The sequence below is a fragment of the Macaca fascicularis genome, chromosome 15 (genome assembly GCF_037993035.2).
Source record: "Macaca fascicularis isolate 582-1 chromosome 15, T2T-MFA8v1.1".
Lineage (NCBI taxonomy): Eukaryota > Metazoa > Chordata > Mammalia > Primates > Cercopithecidae > Macaca > Macaca fascicularis.
The window spans coordinates 65,837,513-65,858,146 of NC_088389.1; the positions used below are offsets into that span (position 1 = coordinate 65,837,513).

Genomic DNA, 20,634 nt, shown 5'->3' on the forward strand with positions numbered 1-20,634 from the left:
GGGTCACTGATGAGATGCTTGGCTGGGCTATGCCACTTGGGTATAAAAGGGGTGTCCCACTTAGGGCAGAAACTTTTAGATGTCACCAATATCCACTTTCTCCTACAAAAAGTGAACTAATTTTTAGTTTAATGCATGGCCAACCAGATAGACTGTATTTCTCAGTCTCCCTGCTCAGAAGGCCACGAGACTACTTTTTAGCTAATGGGGTTTGTACAGAGTGTGTACATCTTATGGGAAATGTCTTCAGAGGCAGGTGGCATGCCCTTTTCTCTGTGGCCTAGAATGCAGATGTGATGGCTGTGGTTGGAGTAGCTGTCTTGGACCTGAGGTAGAAACTGTGATGCGGATGGCAGAGTAACAAAATAGAGGAGCATGGAGTTGCCATACTACATAAGTCTATGTGTGGGAGAAATGAAGTTCTGTCTATAAGTCACTGTTATTTTGGGTTTTCTGCCTCTCACAGCCAAACAATCCTACATCATTCATATGCAGGTATGAAACAGGTATGAATCAGTAGAAGGCCTTATTCATAGATGGCCTCGCAGTCCTGCGACCTACAAATCTATCAGCGACAATTCCTGCTAAGTGTTCCCATTCCAGTGGTGCAGGGAAAGTAGCTTCCTGCCTTCCTGCACCCATTCTCTCAGACGTGTATCTTCTACAGAGCATTTCCTGCCCTTTGTGCCTACTCTGCAGCAGGAATCAGAGTGTGTGAAACTGCTCTCACCTGCCCAGACCTCTCTCCATACCCCTTTCTCCTGCCACCATTATCAAGAGGCTCTGCCTAGGAGCTTTGGCCGAAAGAGGAGGTATTCAACATATACCACAGGAGGGGTCTCTGTCAATGGTGACAATTCTGAATGCTGTGTGTCCCTGTGGAACACTGTGTGAGTGCATGTGTGCAGTACATGCCTGGGGCTGTGCCTAATGTCAGAATATTTGACAACCAGTCAGAGTGGATGTTGACCAAAAGAGCAGAGCAGCATCTGGAAATCATCCCACAGTGCCAGGAATTAAGCCCAGATCCTGGATGCCAAGACCCAAGTGTTTCCAGGGGACAATCCGGGTGGCTAGGGTATGGGGGGGGCACTCAAAGGGCTTGGGGCAGCACCTGTTTTTGATTGTGAAAAACCTAGTTCAGTGTTACAACAAGCAGTTCAGCTGTACTGTGTACACTGCCTGAATATCAGCCATTGCTGTGCCACATGTCTGTGTGTGCATGCCTTGGAGTGCTGGCACAGCCCAGGAGGAAGCCATTGGGTACACAGGGTGACTCTCACAAAGCTTTTTTTTTTTCTTTTTTGAGACAGGATTTCACTCTGTCACTCAGGCTGGGATGCAGTGATGCAATCATGGCTCACTGCAGCCTCGACTTCCCAGGCTCAAGCGATCCTCCCACCTCAGTCTCCTGAGTAGCTGGGACTACAGGTGCATGCCACCAAGCCTGGCTAATTAAAAAAAAAAAAATTGGTAAGACAGTCTCACTATGTTGCCCAGGCTGGCCTGAAGCGATCCTGCCACCCTCAGCCTCCCAGAGTGCTGGGATTATAGGTGTAAGCCACTGTTCCTGATTTCACAGAGGCTTTCTGAGGCTGGGCCATGCACCCCAGCAGTGGCAGAGGATACAGACCTCACCTAGGTTCCTCACCTGAATGACAGTCCAGGCCGGGGCAGACGGGAGTCCTAGGCAGCGTCTTGGGGTCAGGGACTGGCCTCTCAGGCAGGCAGAAGATAACTGGGACCTCTGAGGGGACATGTGATGGGGTTGAGGAGCACCAAAGGGATGGAGAGAAGCTGGACATCAAATTCAGAGTAGAGGGGACAATGCGAGATCCACCTTGTATCCCCTCTGCAACCAGTGTCCCCAGAGACACTGATCACTTCACTGAGTTGGGCTGGATTTTTTATTTCGTGTCATATCCTCTCCCTGCCCACCACTGTTCTCCAGCCTGACACTTCATGGCTTGAGGTGCTCCTGTGGGATCAGCATTTGCCATCTTTCATGATCTGGATGTCCTATTTGGTTTTTCTAGGATCAAAGAAGACAGGCATGAGGCTACCTTCTCAGGAGCTGTAGTGTACCATTCAGAGACCTGGCATAGTCTATCCAGACATCCTGCTGAGCGTTGCCCACATATGCAGTGTACGGATACAGGGCAGATCCCAAGCGTCCATGGTCACATCCTTCTACAGCTTTTCCCTTTTGCACACCCTCCCGCTGGGGGATTTCAGCTTCCTGGGGTTTCAACCACCAGTACATGCTGATGGCTGCCAAATCTGTCTCCAGCTCGGACCTATGTCCTGCCTGTTCATGCAGTTGTCCATATCCAGTGGGATTTCCTAGGGGCTCAACTGTCCACAAACATCATTGCCCCCCACAGAACTGGTGCAGACCCCCAGACCACCCATCTCAGCACATGGAACCACTGGCCGTCCAAGCCCACAAATCAGAAACCAGTATGCTGCCTCCTTCCCCTCAGCCTTTACATCCAGTCACATACCAAGCCTGTCAATCCCACTCCCAATGTGTCTCCTAACCATGAGTCTTTAATTAGCATGATCTTTCTCTAAGCTAGGACAACATCCTGATGTTCCTTATATTTCCTCAAATACAAACTTTCATGTCTATCCAGAGCTTTGCAGCTTCTGAGGACTTTCTTCACTTCCATGATCTCATTTAGTTCTCAGGATCATAGAAGATGGGTTTTATTGATGAAGAAACTAAGCCAATAGGTGATCTGATGTAGCGAGGTCATGTTCCAGCCCTGCTCATCTCTCTGGACTCACTTCTTGCCTCTCCCCCGTTCTCCCTTAAACTTTATACTCCAACATGTCCAACTTCTTATATTTCTTCAAATGTAAACTTTCTTTCCCTTGTAGACCTTTTCAAACTCATCTACTTGGAATTATCTTCCCTTGCTCCTTTTTCCTAGCGAATTTCTACTTATTCCTCAGGGTTGAGCTCAGGAGTTAACATCCTCTGGGCAGTCTTCCCTGGCCTTGCCTCTTCCCTGCTCCCATGACATCCTATGTGCCCCACTGATCCCTTAGAATTCTGTGCTGAAGGCCGGGCGCAGTGGCTCATGCCTGTAATCCCAGCACTTTGGGAGGCCAAGGCAGGTGGATCACTTGAGGTTGGGAGTTTGAGACCAGCCTGGCCAACATGGTGAAACCTATGTCTACTAAAAATACAAAAAAAAAAAAAAAAAAAAAAAGCCAGATGTGGTGATGGGCACCTGTAATCCCAGCTATTCGGAAGGCTGAGGTAGGAGAATACTTAAACCCAGGAGGCGGAGGTTGCAATGTGCCAAGATTGTGCCACTGCACTCCAGCCTGGGTGACAGCGAGAGTCCGTCTCGGGGGGAAAAAAAAATTCTGTGCTGCAATTGGCTGACTATCAAGCCTGGCTTCCCCCTTACACCAATTGTATGTTCCAGGAGGATAGTGATGCTGTCTAACTTATGCTCTGTTCTAGCCCCAGTGCCTAGCACATAGTAAATGCTCAATAAATAATTGCTGGATAGACAAATGAAAGAACAAATGAGGTCACTTGGTCAGGACAGAACAAGGAAAAGGGTTTCTGCCCCTACTCCCTACCCGCCACCAGCTTCTAGATTTCTGCTTGGAACCATGTGCCTTCTTTGAGTTAATCTGGTGCTCATTCTATTAGGGGCACATGTTGGAGGACTCTTCTCAGGTCAAGCATGTATGAAGGAAGAAGCAGGTCAAGTCTTGCTCCTTTCAAACTGTGCACCAGAGATGGGGCCCACCCAAGCAAGCAGGGGTTGTGGGGTGGACTTACATCCGGGCCAAGCAGAGCTGGCATTCATTCGTATATGTGAGCCCATCAGTGCCACAGACCAGGTTGGAGGTCTGGAAACAGGTTGGAGACTCTACCATGTGTTCACAGATGGGCTGTGGAAGAGAAGGGAGGGAGAGGGCTCAGGGATTCAGAGGCAGTGGGGAGAGATACAGGGGTTCTACTCGGAGTCAGAGGGGCTCCAGTGAGGTATCAGAGTCAAGAAGGCCCCAGTGTGGGTCCAGTGAAGATGAAACCAACCACTCAGGGCCCCTTGGTGTGTTTGCTTATACATGTGTGTGCATGACCACGTGTGCGCCTATGGCTGGATGTGTACATATGTGTACCTGTGTCTCTGGAGCCTGGGTGTGCAGGCATTCAAGCGTATGCCTGTGTTTATGTGTATGTGTGTGGAGTGAGTTTGTACCCTCAAGCACCTGAGGACTGGTTCACACCAGTCAGAACTAATCAGAACTTCTGCTGCTGATCCCATTGAAGACCCCAGGATACAGAACCACCCGTCATTCCCAGGAGGCCCCTCTCTCCCTGGTGGCTCCTGAACTCTCCCTGGCCTGCATAATCTATCAGGCCCATGTCAGAAAGGTTGCAAAGGGTGGGAAGGCTGAAGAAAGGGGACAGAGCTTGGGGTTTAATCGAGGCTGTCTGAAAGGGTTTTAGGACAGGCCTGAGGTCAAGGTGAGAACTCAGTCAGGACTGGCATTAGCGCCTGAGACAGGGATAGGGTGAGAAAGGTGGTGCGGTGCAACTGTGAAGGCTCGAACCCTAGAAACCTGAATTTTGCCACTGATTAGCTGTATAACCTTAATTGAGGTATTTCCACTCTCTGAGTCTCAATTTCCTCATCTGTCAAAATTATAATAGTGGTGTTCCTCCCACATAGGGCTAATTGAAATAATGTATGTAAAGTATTTGGCTTTTTGGCACTGAATAAGTGGGGCTGGATTCTGATGGAATGATAGGGAGGATGCTAGGCTGTGGGTGGGAAGGTGGCTCCGACCCTCCTCATTCCACTACGTGAAGGGGCAATCTCTTTTTTTTTTTTTTTTTTTTTTGAGACGGAGTCTCACGCTGTTGCCCAGGCTGGAGTGCAGTGGTGCGATCTCGGCTCACTGCAAGCTCCGCCTCCCGGGTTCCCGCCATTCTCCTGCCTCAGCCTCCTGAGTAGCTGGGACTACAGGCGCCCGCCACCGCGCCCGGCTAATTTTTTGTATTTTTAGTAGAGACGGGGTTTCACTGTGGTCTCGATCTCCTGACCTTGTGATCCGCCCGCCTCGGCCTCCCAAAGTGCTGGGATTACAGGCTTGAGCCACCGCGCCCGGCCTGTGAAGGGGCAATCTCAAGGGTCTCAAGGATGCCAGCACCACTGCCTTCTGGTCAGTGGGGGCATCAGACCGAGGGCCAAGGTGGAATCAGGATTCAGGGACAACTTGGTGTTGAGATAATCAGATGGAATGTGGTGGGAGGAGGCTGGCACACTCCACAGGTGCTTTCAGTGTGCTAAGCTCCCCTCTTTGGCCTGAACTCCGTGGCCTGCCTGTCTGCACTATACAGAGCAGAGCGCACACCCTGTCCTGCTAAGCCTGGGTAGGGAGATCTCACTGATGGAAGGGGCCTTGGAGACCAGGTGGGGGACATCACAAGGGCTTTGGGCCAATCTTGGGACTTGGGTGAGGTGACTGGGCCTACTCAGCTTTGGGGGCTAATCTGGGGAATGTGCAGGCCAGGAGGCCACCTTGGCCACCTTAGAGCCATTGAAGGTATCTGAGCAGGATCGTGGAGAAGAATAACTGGTTTCTCAGCGTGGATGAGAGGACTCCTCTCGGCAGAGGGAAGGTGAGAACAGCACGCAGCTGCCTTACCATTCTTGAGAAAGGGAGCTTTCCTGCTGCCACTGGCCCTTCTGAAACACAAAGAGGCAAGAATTAGATGATACCAGCTCTAGACCCCAGGTCTAGGGGTCTGAGGACTGCTTCTCCTTCAGGGAGCTTGGTCCAGCAACTACCCAACCTGGAATTCCTCAAGGAAAGGTGATGAGCCACCAGACAATGGGGTTGCCAGAAAACTGATGTGATTTTGGGTTCCATAAACAGAGACAGAAATTTAAAAATTAGGAAGGTGACAGTCCAGCCTATTCCTCGTTAGTTAGATCCCGCTGGAGTTGTTGTGTCCCATATAATAATTATAAAATAACAATTCAGCAGTTATTATGTGCCAGGCATTGAGAACACATGATTTTAACTCCTCTCCATCCCTCTTACTGCTGTATAACAGAGGGAAGAAAGGAGATAGCAGTGGATGCTGTGTTCTGCCACCAAGAGCCCTCCCACAAGACTGAGGCACTCATTTCCCCAGCTGCCAGGAATACTGACCACTCACTGCAAGTCCCTTCCTAGGAATTACCCTCAGAGAATGGAGCTGCCTTGCCCAAGGCTACATCCTCTACCCAGGAACAGCCAATATCCCATGTCGGGTTGATGTGGTTACCAAGGCCCTGATCCCCTTGTCCAGAGCTGCCTGTAGGATCATCTGAAGCCTCTGTTGCACTGCATGGAAGTCAACTTCCCTCATCCTTCATGGATGTTACTCCCATGAACGCTCCCCAGTAAATTGCATGTATCTCAGAATCTGTTTTCTGGGGCATAGGTCAGTTTAACCAACTATGAAAGAGGCTCAGAGGTGATGCAAAGCAGTTTGTCAAGGCAGAGCTAGGATTTGCACACCTGTCTGTTGCAGTCCAGAGCCTGACTCTTTCTACATACACCGGTGTGCCCCTCAAGGTCTGGCTGAAGTGCTTATAGGACATGAGCAAACTGTGATGTGACTGACAAGCGTGATGGGTGGATGAGGGAACTAGAGCCATGTCTAATGGCACAGGTGGAAGGAAGGGCATTTATGTAAATTACAGAAGGGCAGGATGCTCCCTAAAGTCTCTGAAGGGCTATCCTGGGGCTGAGGGAGAGATGGACTCTTTTCAACCTCACAGAGCAGAGCCCACCTCTGTGAGGAGGCTGCAGGGAAGCAGATTTGGGTTCCATATGAAGTAGAATTTTCTCTCAGTGGGAGCTATGCCACAGTGAAAGAAGCTATCTCCAGAAGTAATGAGTTTCCCATTACTGGAGGTGTGCAAGGCAATGTAGTTTTATATTTTCCTGGAGATGCTATTACAAGATATTTCCACAGAGAGCGGGAAACAGAAACTTAGACTAAGTCACCCCTGATGTGCTGTTTAAGGCTGGCACTGGGGTATCAAAATGCAAACCTAGATTTGTCACTGAACTGCTTAAAACCCTTCCATGTCAAATTGCCCAAACTGAAAGTGATCCAAATGTCCTTCAACAGGAGAATGGATAAATACAATGGGACACTACTCAACAATTAAAACAAGCAACTGATACATGCAATAACATGGCTGAATCTCAAAAATAGTTTGCTGAGCAAAAGAAAACCGACACAAAAGATTATATACCCTATGATTCCATTTATGTGAAATCCTAGAACAGGCCGACTAATCTATGATGGAAAAAAATCACATTGGGAGGCTGAGGATCACTTGAAGCCAGGAGTTTGAGACCAGCCTGGGCAACATAGCAAGACCCCGTCTCTACAAAAAATTTAACAATTAGGGCAGGTTGCAGTAGCGCACACCTGTAATCTCAGCACTTTGGGAGGCCGAGGCGGGTGAATCACCTGAAGTCAGGAGTTCAAGACCAGCCTGACCAACATGGTGAAACCCCATCTCTACTAAATACACAAAAATTTGCTGGGCGTGGTGATGCACACCTATAATCCCAGCTACTTAGGAGGCTGAGGCAGGAGAATCACTTGAACCCAGTAGGCAGAGATTGCAGTGAGTCGAGATTGTGCCATTGGACTCCAATCTGGGTGACAGAGCAAAACTCCGTCTCAAAAATAAATAAATAAATAAATAAATAAATAAATAAAAATTTTTAAAAATTTAAAAATTAGCTGAGTGTGATGGCACACACCTGTAGTCCCAGCTACTTGTGAGGCTGAGATAGGAGGATCGTTTGAATCCAGGAGGTTGAAGCTGCAGTGAGCTATGATTGCACCACTGCACTCCAGCCTGGGCAACAGAGTGAGACTTTGTCTCTTAAAAAAAAAAAAGAGTCAGAGCACTGGGATGGGGACAGGGATTGACTGACATAGGGGAATTTCTGGGGCTATGGAAATGTTTTGTATTTATTTTTCTTCCCCAAGTCCTTGTCTCAAGATGTCCTGTATCTTGATGGGGGTTTGGGTTACACGAGTGTATGCATTGTCAAGAATCATTGATAAGATTCAGCGAGTGATAAGATTTGTGCATTTCTTGCTGTTTAACTGTTAGGGAAAAGAAAATCATTTAAAAAATATAAAGCTCTTCCATGGTTCCCCGTCCTGATCACTAAGCCTCCCTATGGACCTGAGCTGCTGAGTCTTATGTTTAGGGCACTGTGTGAGCTGACCCCAAACTTACTTCTTGGGCTCACTTTCTAGTATACCTCTTCACACCCCAGCTATTCCTCTCTGCTCACAGGTCCTGGATTGGGCTCTGCTTTGGCTCATGCCATGTCCCCTTCCTGAAATGTCCTCATCTCTGCTCTCCTCCCACCGAATCGGACTCTCCTTTCAAGGCTTGATGCTGCCCCCAGTAAAGCTGCCTTCATGTCTGGCAGTTTCCTGAGCAGATCTGGATAGAGGGTTCTTTCACACCACCATGTACTGTCCCACTCACTGGGTCACCCCGCCTCCCTATGCACCTAAGCTCCTTGGGGTTCCTTTATGTCTGCCCTTGTGCAGCACTTGGTTCAATGTCCCACACTGTGGGTGTTCAGGAATTGAATACTAAAATGCATTGGTGTAATCCCAGCACTTTGGGAAGCTGAAGTGGGCAAATCTTGGGGTCAGAAGTTCGAGACCAGCCTGGCCAACACGGTGAAACCCTGTCTCTACTAAAAATACAAAAATTAGCTGGGTGTGATGGCGCATGCCTATAATCCCAGCTACTCAGGAGGCTGTCAGGATAATTGCTTGAACCTGGGAGGTGGAGGTTGCAATGAGTCAAGATTGCGCCACTGCACTCCAGCCTGGGTGACAGAGCAAGAGTCCGTCTTGAAAAAAAAAATTTTTTTTAATTAAAAAAAATTAAAGTGTATTGGGAGGAGGGAGTGTTCAGAACTCTATGATGTCAGAGTTTCTTCCTGGGGGATGTGGGGGAAATTTGCATTTACCCCCAGGCTGCCCTTGACCTTGACCCAAAGTGCCCCCTCCTCACTCAGCCCAGGCAGTAATCTGAAATGTGCAAAAAACAAAAACAAAAACAAAAACAAAAACAAACAAACAAAAACCAAACTTCTTCAGACCAGGTTCTTCAGTGTTCCCAGCTGCTCAAGGAGTACGTAGGTGTAGGTGCCAGGCTGGGTGTAAGCAGGCTGGGCATAAGCAGGCTGGGTGTAAGCAGGCTGGGCGTAAGCAGGCTGGGTGTAAGCAGGCTGGGTGTAAGCAGGCTGCTCCTGAACAGGCCCCCAGACCCATTTCCCTTTCCCCCATGCTCAGGTCTGTTTCCAGCTGGGGAAATGGATGTGGGACTGGCCATGAGGTCAGTGGCCCTGGGATCCTGCCAGGCGTTGCCTTATAACGTATAGCTTTTGTCCAGATGGGTCCTAACTGGTCTCCGCGCTTCCCTGTTCGGTTTATTCTCAATATACCGACCACAGCAACCCTTGAAAGACATAACTCTCTGCTCAAAGCCTTCGGTGCCTCCCATTTTAGTGAGAGGAAAAGCCAAGTTCCTGCGCTGGCCAACAAGGTCTTTCTGGGTATAGTTCCCAGTTGCCCTTCTCATCTCCTCTCCTATCGCTCCGTACCGCATCCCCTCCTGCCACAGCGGTCTTACAGTATCTCAGTCACTCCAGGCATGCTCCTGCCTCAGGTCCTTTGCACCTGAGCTGTTCCCTCTGCCTGGAAGCTTCTTCTCCCAGATATCCACATGGCTTAGTCCCTCATCTCCTTTAAGCTTTGCTCAAACATCGGACTCTCAGAGAGACCTCTCCTGATTTGAAATTGCAACCCTCTTCCAGTGCCCATCACCCTGCCAAGTGTTTTTTCCTTAACTTTTATCACCTTCTAACATACTGTTCAACATACATTGTAACCATCTTCTTTATTGCCTTTCCCCTTTTCCTCTACCCCATTGGATTTATGCTCCATTAGGACCGTGCTTTTTCTGTTTGGGTCACTAATCTATCTTAAGGGCTCAGAACAGTGCCTGACATGGTAGCTGTGAGATTGCAGGGATGGCCCAGACCGTGAGGGGGCCCCACCCCAGGTATATGTGTCCAGTCCTGGGAAAGGGCTCTGTCATGCTCACATGGCTGCCCAAGTCCCAAACCACAGCCTTTCAGAGGGATTGGGAGCTCAGAAGACCTAGGCCAGGTCTCTCTTAGCACCCACCATCCTGCAGCCAGCATACTTGTCAATCTCTCCTGAGAGCTGGGACCCACCTGCTCCCTTCTGCCCCCACAACTTCCAGCCCGATAGTTGCTCAGTGCAGCTTTGAACTGGAACAATCCCCTCCTTTGCAGCTGAAGAAACTGAGGCCCCAAGAGGGTAGGGGACTTTGGCAATTCTGCGCCAGAGTCAGGATTTGAACCCGTTTCTTTTCTCCCAGCCCAGAACTTCCCCCACCACAGTGGGGGGTGCATATGTAGAATGAAGGTACCTGGAAAAAGCTGAGGCCTCACAGGGTGCTCCAGGCCCTGCTTCTGCTCTCACCCCAAGCTCACCTACCAACACAAAGCCACAGAGAATCCAGGTTCTGCCCACTCACCCCTGTCCACAACAAGGAGGGCAGCCAAGGCCAGGGTGACTACCCACTCGTGGATGGCCATGCTGATCCCGGGATGGTGTAGCCTGAGTTGGCTGGGACCTGGGCCTGGGGAAGGATGGGGGCCTATTTATAGTGCCGCTCCCCTAATCTTATCTAGGGCCAGATGGAGAGGCCAGAGTTAATCTCTGCACATGGGCATCTGGAAAGGGCTTGCTCTAGGTAGAGATGCTGAGCTTTTGATGAGATGGGGCCGTGGCCATGGGGCTGGCAGGTTTCCAGAGTAACAAAAAGTTTGGACAACTTGCAAAGCTGACTCCAGTCTGAGGGTTGGAGCAAGGAGAGGAAAGTTGAAGCAGAAAGAGAAAGAGAGAGAGAGTTCAAGGCAGAGAGAAATGGAAAGGGATAGAGAAAGACAGAGGAAAAAAGCAACTGGAAGATGACAGGAGGCAGAGAAGGGGGCTGGAGCCTGGATTCCTTTGCCAGTGCCTCCAGCAACCAACTCTGGGACCTCAGTAGAGCCACTCTTCTTACCTGGGCCTCAGATCACCCATGCACAAAATAGAGATGATAATTTAGGCTCTGCCTTTCTCCCAGGCTGCTGTGAGGACGGGGGCGGTGATAGCAGATGGGAAAACATTTTGCAGAATATGAAATAAGCTGTAAATGTAAGCAGAAATGATTGTTTTTACTTACTTTTATTTCACTTTTTTTTGGTACCACAAAGTGGGCACAACTAACACGCAAAACAAAGGCAAAATAAAACATTAAAAGGAAGATGCCTTCTTGCTTTGCAGGTATTATGTGTTCATTTGCATTTTCTTCTTTTTTTTTTTTTTTTGAGATAGAGTCTCATACTGTCACCTGGGCTGGTGTGCCTGGCATGATCTCGGCTGGCTGCAACCCCTGCCTCCTGGGTTCAAGAGATTCTCCTGCCTCAGCCTCCTGAGTGGCTAGGATTACAGGCGCCTGCCACCTGCCCAGCTAATTTTTTGTATTTTTAGTAGAGACTGGGTTTCACTATGTTGGCCAGGCTGGTCTCGAACTCCTGACCTCGTGATCCGCCTGCCTTGGCCTCCCAAAGTGCTGGGATTACAGGCATGAGCCACCGCACGCGGCCTCATCTGCATCTTCATAGGTTAAATAAAGACAAGATTCTTTTAAAGAAAAATCAATATCTAAAACTCCCCCATATTTACACAGTATACATTAATAAGTAATTTGGTATTTGCTCTCAAAGAATTTCTGATTTATAAAATAAATTTTATTTACATACACATTTCTCTAATTCATCTAGATCAGTGTTTTTCAGCTCTATCTGCAGATTGGATTTCCCGGGGCGGGGCAAGGGGGAACACAGATGCTGAGCTTCGCTCTGAAATACTTAAATCAGAATCTGTGTTTATTTTTTAAAGAAAAAACTTTATTTCGAAAGATTTCAAGCCTACAGATAAGTTGCAAGAATATTACAATGACAAGGTGAAGGATTCTTGTTTGAGGACAGCCCCAGCCAGGTGCGGTGACTGATGCCTGATGCCTGTAATCCTAACACTTGGTAGGCTGAGGCAGGAGGATTGCTTGAGCCCAGAAGTTAGAGACCAGCCTGGGCAATATAGAAAGACCCCAGCTCTAAAAAAAAAAAAAAAAAAAAAAAAAAAAAAAAAAAATTGTTTTTAATTAAAAAAAAAAAAAGAACAGTCTCTTTGGGGACACAAGCCAGTCAGTTACCTCTACAGACCCACAGAAGCCCCAGATCTGTGGCCAAGACTAGCTTGAGGCCCCCAGTGATCCTTGACTCAGCTTCAAGATCCTTCTGTTCCTCCTTAGGAAACTGCACAGTCCCAGGGATGCCTCTGAGGCAGGTGGCAGCTATCTTCCATTGCTTAGGCAGGAAGAGCAAATATTTAATGATGACTTCCTGTCCTAAAGCAAAAACATCATCTTATAAAAGGGGAGTTGGACTTTAAAGGTCATCTTGGGGCCAGGCACCAAGGCTCACACCTGTAATTCCAGCACTTTGGGAGGAGGCTGAGGGGGGTGCATGACTTGAGGTCAGGAGTTTGAGACCAGCCCTGGTCAACATAGTGAAACCCATCTCTACTAAAAATACAAAAAATTAGCCGGGGGTGGTGGCACATACCTGTAATCCCAGCTACTCCGGAGGCTGAGGCAGGAGAATTGCTTGAACCTGGGAACTGGAGGGTGCAGTGAGCCAAGATCGCGCCACGTGGCATTCCGGCCTGGTGACAGAGTGAGAAACTGTCTCAATAAATAAATAAATAAAAACAAAAAATAGGCTTGGTGTGATGGCTCATGCCTGTAATCCTAACACTTTGGGGAGGCCAAGCTGGGTGGATCACCTCAGGTTAGGAGTTTGAGACTAGGCTGGCTGACATGTGAAACCTCATCTCTACTAAAAATACAAAAAAAAAAAAAAAATTAGCTGGGTTTGGTGGTGTGCGCCTGTAATCTCAGTTAGTTGGGAGCCTGAGGCAGGAGAATTGCTTGAACCAGGAAGATGGATGTTGCAGTGAGCCGAGATTGCACCACTGCACTCCAGCCTGGGTGATGGAGCCAGACTCTGTCTCAAAAAATAAAATAAATAAAATAAAATAATAAAATGAAAAATAATGGTCATCTGGGTTTCATCTGCCTTCTTCCAGCAGGCTTTTCTACAGCAGCCTCACTGGGAGGCCATTCGTGGTTATGGGGAGCTCACTCCCTACCAGTTTCATTGTTGGATGGCTTCGAAAAAAGAGAGGCCTTCTTCACACAAGAGGTCGGCCTCCCTGAGAATCCTTGGGGGTCGCAGCTTTGTCTCTGGCCTCCTGTACCTGCATGAACCTCCTGTACTTGCACGAGCACCTCTAGGCTGAGCAGGTCTGGCATCTGCCTGCCTCCTACCCTTGTACATGTGAAGCTCCTGGGCCTCTCTTCATTTCTCATCTGATTCCAGGTCTGTCTGTCAGTGTCCCAGGTTATAGTGAGGAAAGGACAGAGGGGAGCAAAAGGGTTTGACCCCGTCCTTGTTTTGGACCTTAGACCTCTATCCATGTGGCAGGAATGGCTGCTGAACATTCTAGCTGCTGCAAGGAGCCAGGATGCTTGAATTTTGCATCCTTCAAAGCACAGAGTAAAGTCAGGGGCAGCCTGTGGAGTGCTGAGCTCACCTACCACCCCACCCCACCCCAAGGTCTCCTCTTCAGACAAATAACTTCTATATTCACTCGTAGTAACAAACTTCCTAATCTGTCATCTCATCAAAGTGTGAACTTAACTCCTATATCCAACTGCTATTGAACAGCCCACTAAGGATGTCAGTGCATCCAGGTAAACTTCACTCATTAATTCACTGTTCATGTATTCAGTAAGAGTTTAATGAGCAGCTAAGTGCCATGCTCCATGCTGAGTGCTTGGATATGGCAGAGAGTGAGTCGGGTAGAGCTCCTGTCCTCCAGGAGCTTTGGTTAGTAGAGCGACAGTACTGAACGGGCAGCAGCATTGTGTCATCACTGTTGGAGTGAGTCCTATGAACCACACACGCTCCGTTCTGTGAGAGGATCCAGGAGTGACCTATCCATCTGAGATCAGAGGCCCCAAGGGCTGAGTGGGCAGGGCAGGCTGTAGCCAAGGGGAACAGTGCTGCAGGTAGAGGAAACAGAATGTGTGAGAGCCGTGAGGCAAGAAGAAGCTTGTCCCATCTGAAGAACAGAGAAGCCATGCAGGTAAGGTGGGGTCAGGGAGCCAGGGAGGGCCGTGAGAGGAATCTGGAATGGTCAGTGGGGGCTAAATCAGGCTTGATCTCTGCTCTCCTGCCTCACATCCCAACAACCTCCGTCACTGGAATCCCAGGCACTGACCCTTCAGCCTTGTTTGCCTTCCTGTGGAGGGTCTAGGTTCTGCTTCCTACATAGCTCTTGAATCCATCCCTGCCCCTCCACACCCCCCACGCTATCCTAGTCCTGGCCACTGTTGTCTCCAACCTGGACACCTCAATAGTGTCCTGACTCATATCCCTGGCTCTCCACCTGCCACTCCAAATCACTCTGCACACAGCGTCCAGGACAAGCTTCCTAAAGAGCAAAGCTGACCAGGTCATCTTGCCCAAAAAACTTTGATGGCGTCCACTGCCAACAGGAAGAAGCCCAACCTCCTTAGCCTGGTGTTCACACCCCTTCACCATCTGATTCCAACCCATCTTTCCAGCTTCACCTTCACCTTGTCCCACCCTGGACCTGCACTTCTTCAGTTCAACTTGCACAATTTATTCTGTCTGCTGGCACTGCTGGCTCTCCCATGTCTATCCCCCAACTCTCATCCTGTGAAACTAGCTTAAACATTCCCTCTTCTGAAACCTTCCTAACTGCCCTTCACCAACAAGGTCATGACTGTTGTCACCTACCCCGAATGCCCCACTCTTATTGTGCCTTCTGTCTGTGCCTTCTGTCTGTGCCTTCTGTCTGTGCCTTCTGTCTGTGCCTTCTGTCTCCTCCATCTGTGTCTTCCGCCTGCACTTTGGTGGTGCTTGCTTATCCATCTGCTGACTAAGATGCAAGCTGTCTGGGAAAGAGGACAATGTTTCAATTATCTCTATCGCCCTGGTGCCCTGTCCTGAGCATGGGACACAGTAGGTGCTCAATAAGTGTTGAGTCTAGGCATGGTGGCTCATGCCTGTAATCCCAGCATTTTGGGAGGCTAAGGCAGGAGGATTGCTTGAGGCCAGGAGTTTGAAACAAGCCTGGGCAATGTAGTGAGACCCCATGTCTAAAAAAATTTTTTATTAGCCAGGCACTGTGGCATGTGCCTTATAATACCAGCTATTCTGGAGGCTAAGGCAGAAGGATTGCTTGATCCCGGGAGGTAGAAGCTGCAGTAAGCTGTGATCACACCACTACACTTCAGCCTGGGTGACAGAGCGAGACCCTGTCTCAAAAAAATGCTGCATGACAGATCCAAGAACCGGAAGAACACAGTGGGCCCAAGGGCAGGGATGGTGTCTGCTTTGGGAAAAGGGGAGGTAAATGCTGATCCCTCCATGCCCCTGGGATGCTGTGAGTGCCCGAGAGAGCCCTCAGATACACACAGGCCCCAGGTGGCGTGGCCTGGGTCACAGTGCCTGTTGTGTCTCCGGCAAAGGGGCAAGGCTGCCACCCTCCAGCTAAGCCAACCCCTCCTTCACTCTTTTCTCCTCTGGCTTCTCTGAGACATAGAGAGGTACAGGAGACAGCTCAGGACCAGGAGTGAGGCAACCTGGGTTTGTGTGTTCATTCAACAAATATTTATGAAGTACTTACCATATTCCGTGCACTGTTCGAGTCATCAGGGAGTCAGCTATAAATAAGATGGAGAAAGTTCCTGTCTTAAGGAGCTTACATTCTAGTGGAGTGATAGACAACAAAGAAATACAACAATAAACACATGACGTGATGTGGAAGAGAAATCAAGTGGTCTAAGAGGAGAGTGATAAAGAAGAGGCTTCTCTTTAAATAGTAGCACATGAGCAGAGAAGAAACGAGTCCTGCGGAGATGGCGGGGGAAGAGCCTGCCAAGCAGAGGAACTGCAAGTGCAAAAGCCTTGACGTGGGAACAGGGTTGGCAGCTACAACACCAAGGAGTCCAGTACAGCCAGAATGGAAAGAACAAGGAAGTCAGTGGCAGGAGGTGAGGGTCACATTATACACTCAGCTCCCAGCCCAGCCACCAATTTCTTAGGTGAGCTTGGCTGCATCTCTTCCCATCTTTGGGCCTGCACATGTTCTTCCATCTCCCATGTTGGGTTCACCAATATGTACCACCACCAGCCTGACTCCCAGGGCAGCTGTGAGGACCCTGGAGAGGAGAATGTGAGATGAGATGTGTGTAGCTGCTGTGATACCAAGGAAAGGGCTTAAGTGGGGATTCCTGGAAGCAGAGGAGAGGCCAAGACCTAAATGGCCTGGGCACCTGCACAGGTCCTGGAATCAACACAATCAGGACAGAGGTGACCTCAAACTGGGCTCAGGCAGGAAAGCTGGGCAATTCCTGCATCTCCTGCCCCAGGTCAGTGTGAAGACCTGGGTCCTGTGCCTTGGCTGGGCCAACACTCCCCAGCCTCACCCAGTAGCCTTCATGACATCTGCTTAGATTGGACTGGTGCCCAGCTCCTTGAGGAAAACAGCCACTCCTTGATGACGGCAATGCTGGATCCATCAGGTCTGAGTCATGAGTTTTGCTGATGGGTGGCGGGGACAGAGGCCTTGTTTGGCTTAAGGTGGGTACACTGAGCTCCAGCAGAGCTTGGGCCATGCCAGATGGCATGGCCAGCATGGCTAGTTTGCCCTGGGACCACCTTCCCTGGCCTCCAGCTCACATCCTGCTCCACCCTTCCTCCAGCCTGAAGTGCCCCCACCTGCCTGGAAACCTGTGTGAGCTACCCAGGTGTGGGCGTCCCCTCCAGGGAGACCTGGTCTGGACTGAGCCAGCTCCACAGCCTGTCCTGGGTCTCTCAGCCACCCAACTCCATGTCCCAGTTCTAGAGCCCATCTGCCCATTCCACTTGGTCCAGAGCTGTAGGGGGCAGGCAATGGGAGGACACTCCTTTAAGGAGAGGTTTCATCTACTTTTTTGGGATTCGACTCCAAGGAATACTCAGTGATGAAATGGGCTGAAGTCATCCCTCCATGGGGGCATCCACTCTACCATTCAATGGGCACTTATTGAGAACCTGTTGTGGGGCACCAGTCACTATGCCAGTGCCTGGGACTCCAGAGATGAGTGAGACTTGGACTCAAGGAGCTTGCAGTTCACCAGTGGTGGAGAGGTGGAATGGACGCTTGAGCAGGTATCTATAAAATGCTGTGGTGAGAGCCGTGATAGAAATAGCGATAGAGATATTCCTTCCACCCCATTATCCTATGCACCTCCTTCTCAATATGTCCAAAAGTCAACTTTGCATCTTCTGTCCACCCACAGCTGCCCTACCTCCCAGTTCCCCCATCTGGGTGGACAACACCACCATCATCCCAGTGCCCTAGGCTAATCTGGGGACCATCTGAACTTCTCCCTCACCTCTACATTCCAGGAACCAGGTCTTACTGATTTCACCTCCTCATCACCTCTCATATCCATCACCTCCTCTATATTTCCTCTAGTTCAGCCTCCGCAACCTCTCACCTTCATTACTCATGGTGTTTCCCTGCCTCCAGTCTCACCTCCTCCAATCCATTCTGCTTCCAGAGCCATCTTCCTGAAATGCAAAAGTGACCACATCATCCCTCTGCCTAATATTATTCAATTATGATTAGTCAATTCAACTAAAATTATTCAATCACTATTGACTCAAGCATGAAAACCAAGCTCCTTGGTTTGTATGACATGTAAGTTCCGCCATGACTGGTCCTCTGTTGGCCTCTCTAACTTCACCTCTGGCCACTTGAGCCTTCACTCCATCCGATAGAACCACTTGCAGGCTTTTATGCCTCCAAGCCTTTTCTCATGCTGTTCTCTCTGATTGGCATGCCCCTTAATTACCTCCCCTTGGGCTCTCCTCTCAGACCCTCAGCCCACTCCAGTTTGGGGCCCAGGTTTGCACAGACCTCTATTCCAGCAGCAGCTGTAATGTTTCCTTACCGTATCTTGCTTATGTGAGTATCTCCCGTATTTCCTTAGAGGGACAGGGGGACATTTAATTCACTTCATACCCCCAGTGCTCTGCCCAGGGCCTGGCAGATGTGTGTTGACTATATGAATCCATCCTGCACTGGATGAAATCTCAGGACAGCAAGGATCCCAGCTTCAGATGCTTGGTCTGCTGGACTGAGGGCTTGAGGAAGCTCTGAGGACAAGCTGAACTCTAGTGGGTCCACTGGGTCCAGCCAGTGACATCCTATGCTGTGTCCATATAGGCAGGAACAGAGGTGGCACTCTATTTCAAGGACCACATTTTCTACTACCTCTTAGCCAAGTTGGCTGGGGACCTAAGAACTTAGTATCTCCTCTAAGACCTGAGTGTGGTGCTTTATCTCCATAAGCTACCTCAAGACCATCTGCTGAACTCACAGGAAAAAGCTTCAGTGCCTATCTTTTCTCTTGGTGCATGGACTCTTGCCTTGATCACCTCCAACCATGAGGGATTATCATACAGACCTCACCGATAAGTGGGGCTGTGCAATAGAGCTGGTGTTCTGGGGCCTTGTGCCATTCAAACATCTCCATTCATGGACATAACCAGTGGCTCAAGTCCTCTGAGCATAAATACAAAAGAGCTTAGAACAAAGTCTCTTGATATCCCCTTCCCTTCCAGAGCTCTGATGGCCTTCAGAAAAATCAGAGATTATCACAGGCTGGTGCAATGTGACACAACTCCAGACCACCATGAATTTTGATAGGGTCCTTGGGTCGCAAGCAACAGAAGCAGACGTTGGCAAACCTCAGCAGAATAATAATTTTCCAGAAGGATGTGGTGTTATCTTAGGTTGGACTCACTTAGGGGCAGACCCTGAGAAAAGCACATTAGATTCCAAGTCATTTTCTGGGAGGCAATCCCATGAAACACTTGCAGGAGAGTGGGAATAAGGAAGGCAGGGAAGGGAACTAATAAAGTGTGCATCACTGAGTTACCACGGGGGAAACGGGGCCTCAATCCAACCAGGGATGGCTGGGACGCTGTGTGGCACATATGTCAGAGTTATCCCACTGAGAGGTGGAGGAGTTGGGGCATATATCCAACAACAGTCGCAGATTGAGGACTGCTGGAAGAGAGACCCTTAACTCCCTGGCTCTATTGGCCAGCTCCTTTCATGTCTCTGGGCTCTTAGAGAAAGCCTCCAGGCAAAGGATTGCAGGGGTTGCCGCAGGGAAGCCTCAGGTATGCACAAGCATGGGGAGGAGTAAACAATGTGGGTGGGACACTGACAGTGCCTGCTACCACATCTGCACAAAAAACTAGGTGACAAGCTGAAAAAACTATGCTCCAAAAGAACTGGGTTCAAAAAACCTAGAGTTATGTGTCCACGTTCTGTTTTCTTGTTTTTTGTTTTAGAGACAAGGTCTTGCTCTGTTGCCCAGGCTGGAGTACAGTGGTGAAATCACAGCTCACTGCAGCCTTGACCTTCCTGGCTCAAGCGATCTTCTCTCCTCAGCATCCCAAGTAGCTGGAACCACAGGTACGCATCACCACGCCCAGCTAATTTTTTATTTTTATTTTGTAGAGATAGGGTCTTCCTATGTTGCCCAGGCTGGTCTCGAGCTCCTGGGTTCAAGTGATCCTCCCAAAGTGCTGGCATTATAGGTGTAAGCACCGTGCCCAACCCGTGTCTACTTTCTGACCAGGGAAGTGATGACATTTTGATGGACAGTCCCTTATTTGTATCCAATGAAGGTAAGTAGGTCTCCAAAGAAAACTCGGGATTCTATTACCGAAAGGAGGAATGTTGCTGGTCAGACAAAAACCACAGATGTCACTGAACCTTCCCCACATGCTTACTTTTTTTTTTTTTTTTTTTTTTTTGAGACGGAGTTTCGCGCTGTTGCCCAGGCTGGAGTGCAGTGGCACGATCTCGGCTCACTGCAACCTCCACCTCCCGGGTTCAAGGGATTCTCCCACCTCAGCTTCCCAAGTAGCTGGGATTACATATGCGCACCACCATGCCCAGCTAATTTTTGTATTTTAACTAGAGACAGGGTTTCACCATGGCCACATGCTGATCTTTCACCTGTAGGATGAATTCACTCACAAGAGCCCGGGGCTTCATAAGGCTGGGCCAACAAGGGCCTCCTGATGACTCCCGGACACAGGGGTGCTGTTACGCAGAGTAACGGCAGAAGACAGAGTGCTGTCTCTCTTCTGGGCTGTGCCAGGGGTGGGCCAGGAGGCAGCCACGCCATCAAAACCTGGGCTCTGGAGTCTGGACACGTTGCCAGTGTGACCTTGGGTATGTCATTGCACCTCTGAGCCTCAGTTGCTCATCTGTAATCAGGGCTGCTGCATGTGGTTGTGTGGAACGTGTTC

The 20,634-nt window shown here is 49.4% G+C and overlaps 1 protein-coding gene across 1 annotated transcript; it reads right to left on the reverse strand.

Annotated features, from left to right (window-relative positions):
- Positions 1 to 1,893: 1,893 nt before the first annotated feature.
- On the reverse strand, positions 1,894 to 10,750 carry SPINK4 (serine peptidase inhibitor Kazal type 4). Its single transcript, XM_005581532.4, has 4 exons — positions 10,650 to 10,750; positions 5,683 to 5,723; positions 3,806 to 3,918; positions 1,894 to 2,032 (listed from the first exon to the last, which is right to left on the reverse strand). The coding sequence occupies exons 1-4, from the start codon at positions 10,708 to 10,710 to the stop codon at positions 2,020 to 2,022; spliced, it is 228 nt and encodes a 75-aa protein (XP_005581589.3). The 5' UTR covers positions 10,711 to 10,750; the 3' UTR covers positions 1,894 to 2,019.
- Between the last annotated feature and the right edge of the window lie 9,884 nt (positions 10,751 to 20,634).

What these genes read in the sequence shown, in the direction of transcription:
- SPINK4 (XM_005581532.4), bottom strand. Translation starts at nt 10,710, where the DNA reads ATGGCCATCCACGAGTGGGTAGTCACCCTGGCCTTGGCTGCCCTCCTT. An exon ending in CCTCCTTGTTGTGGACAGGG is followed by an intron (nt 5,724 to 10,649) that starts GTGAGTGGGCAG and finishes TTTGTGTTTCAG; the next exon opens with AAGGGCCAGTGGCAGCAGGA. An exon ending in AGCTCCCTTTCTCAAGAATG is followed by an intron (nt 3,919 to 5,682) that starts GTAAGGCAGCTG and finishes TCTCTTCCACAG; the next exon opens with CCCATCTGTGAACACATGGT.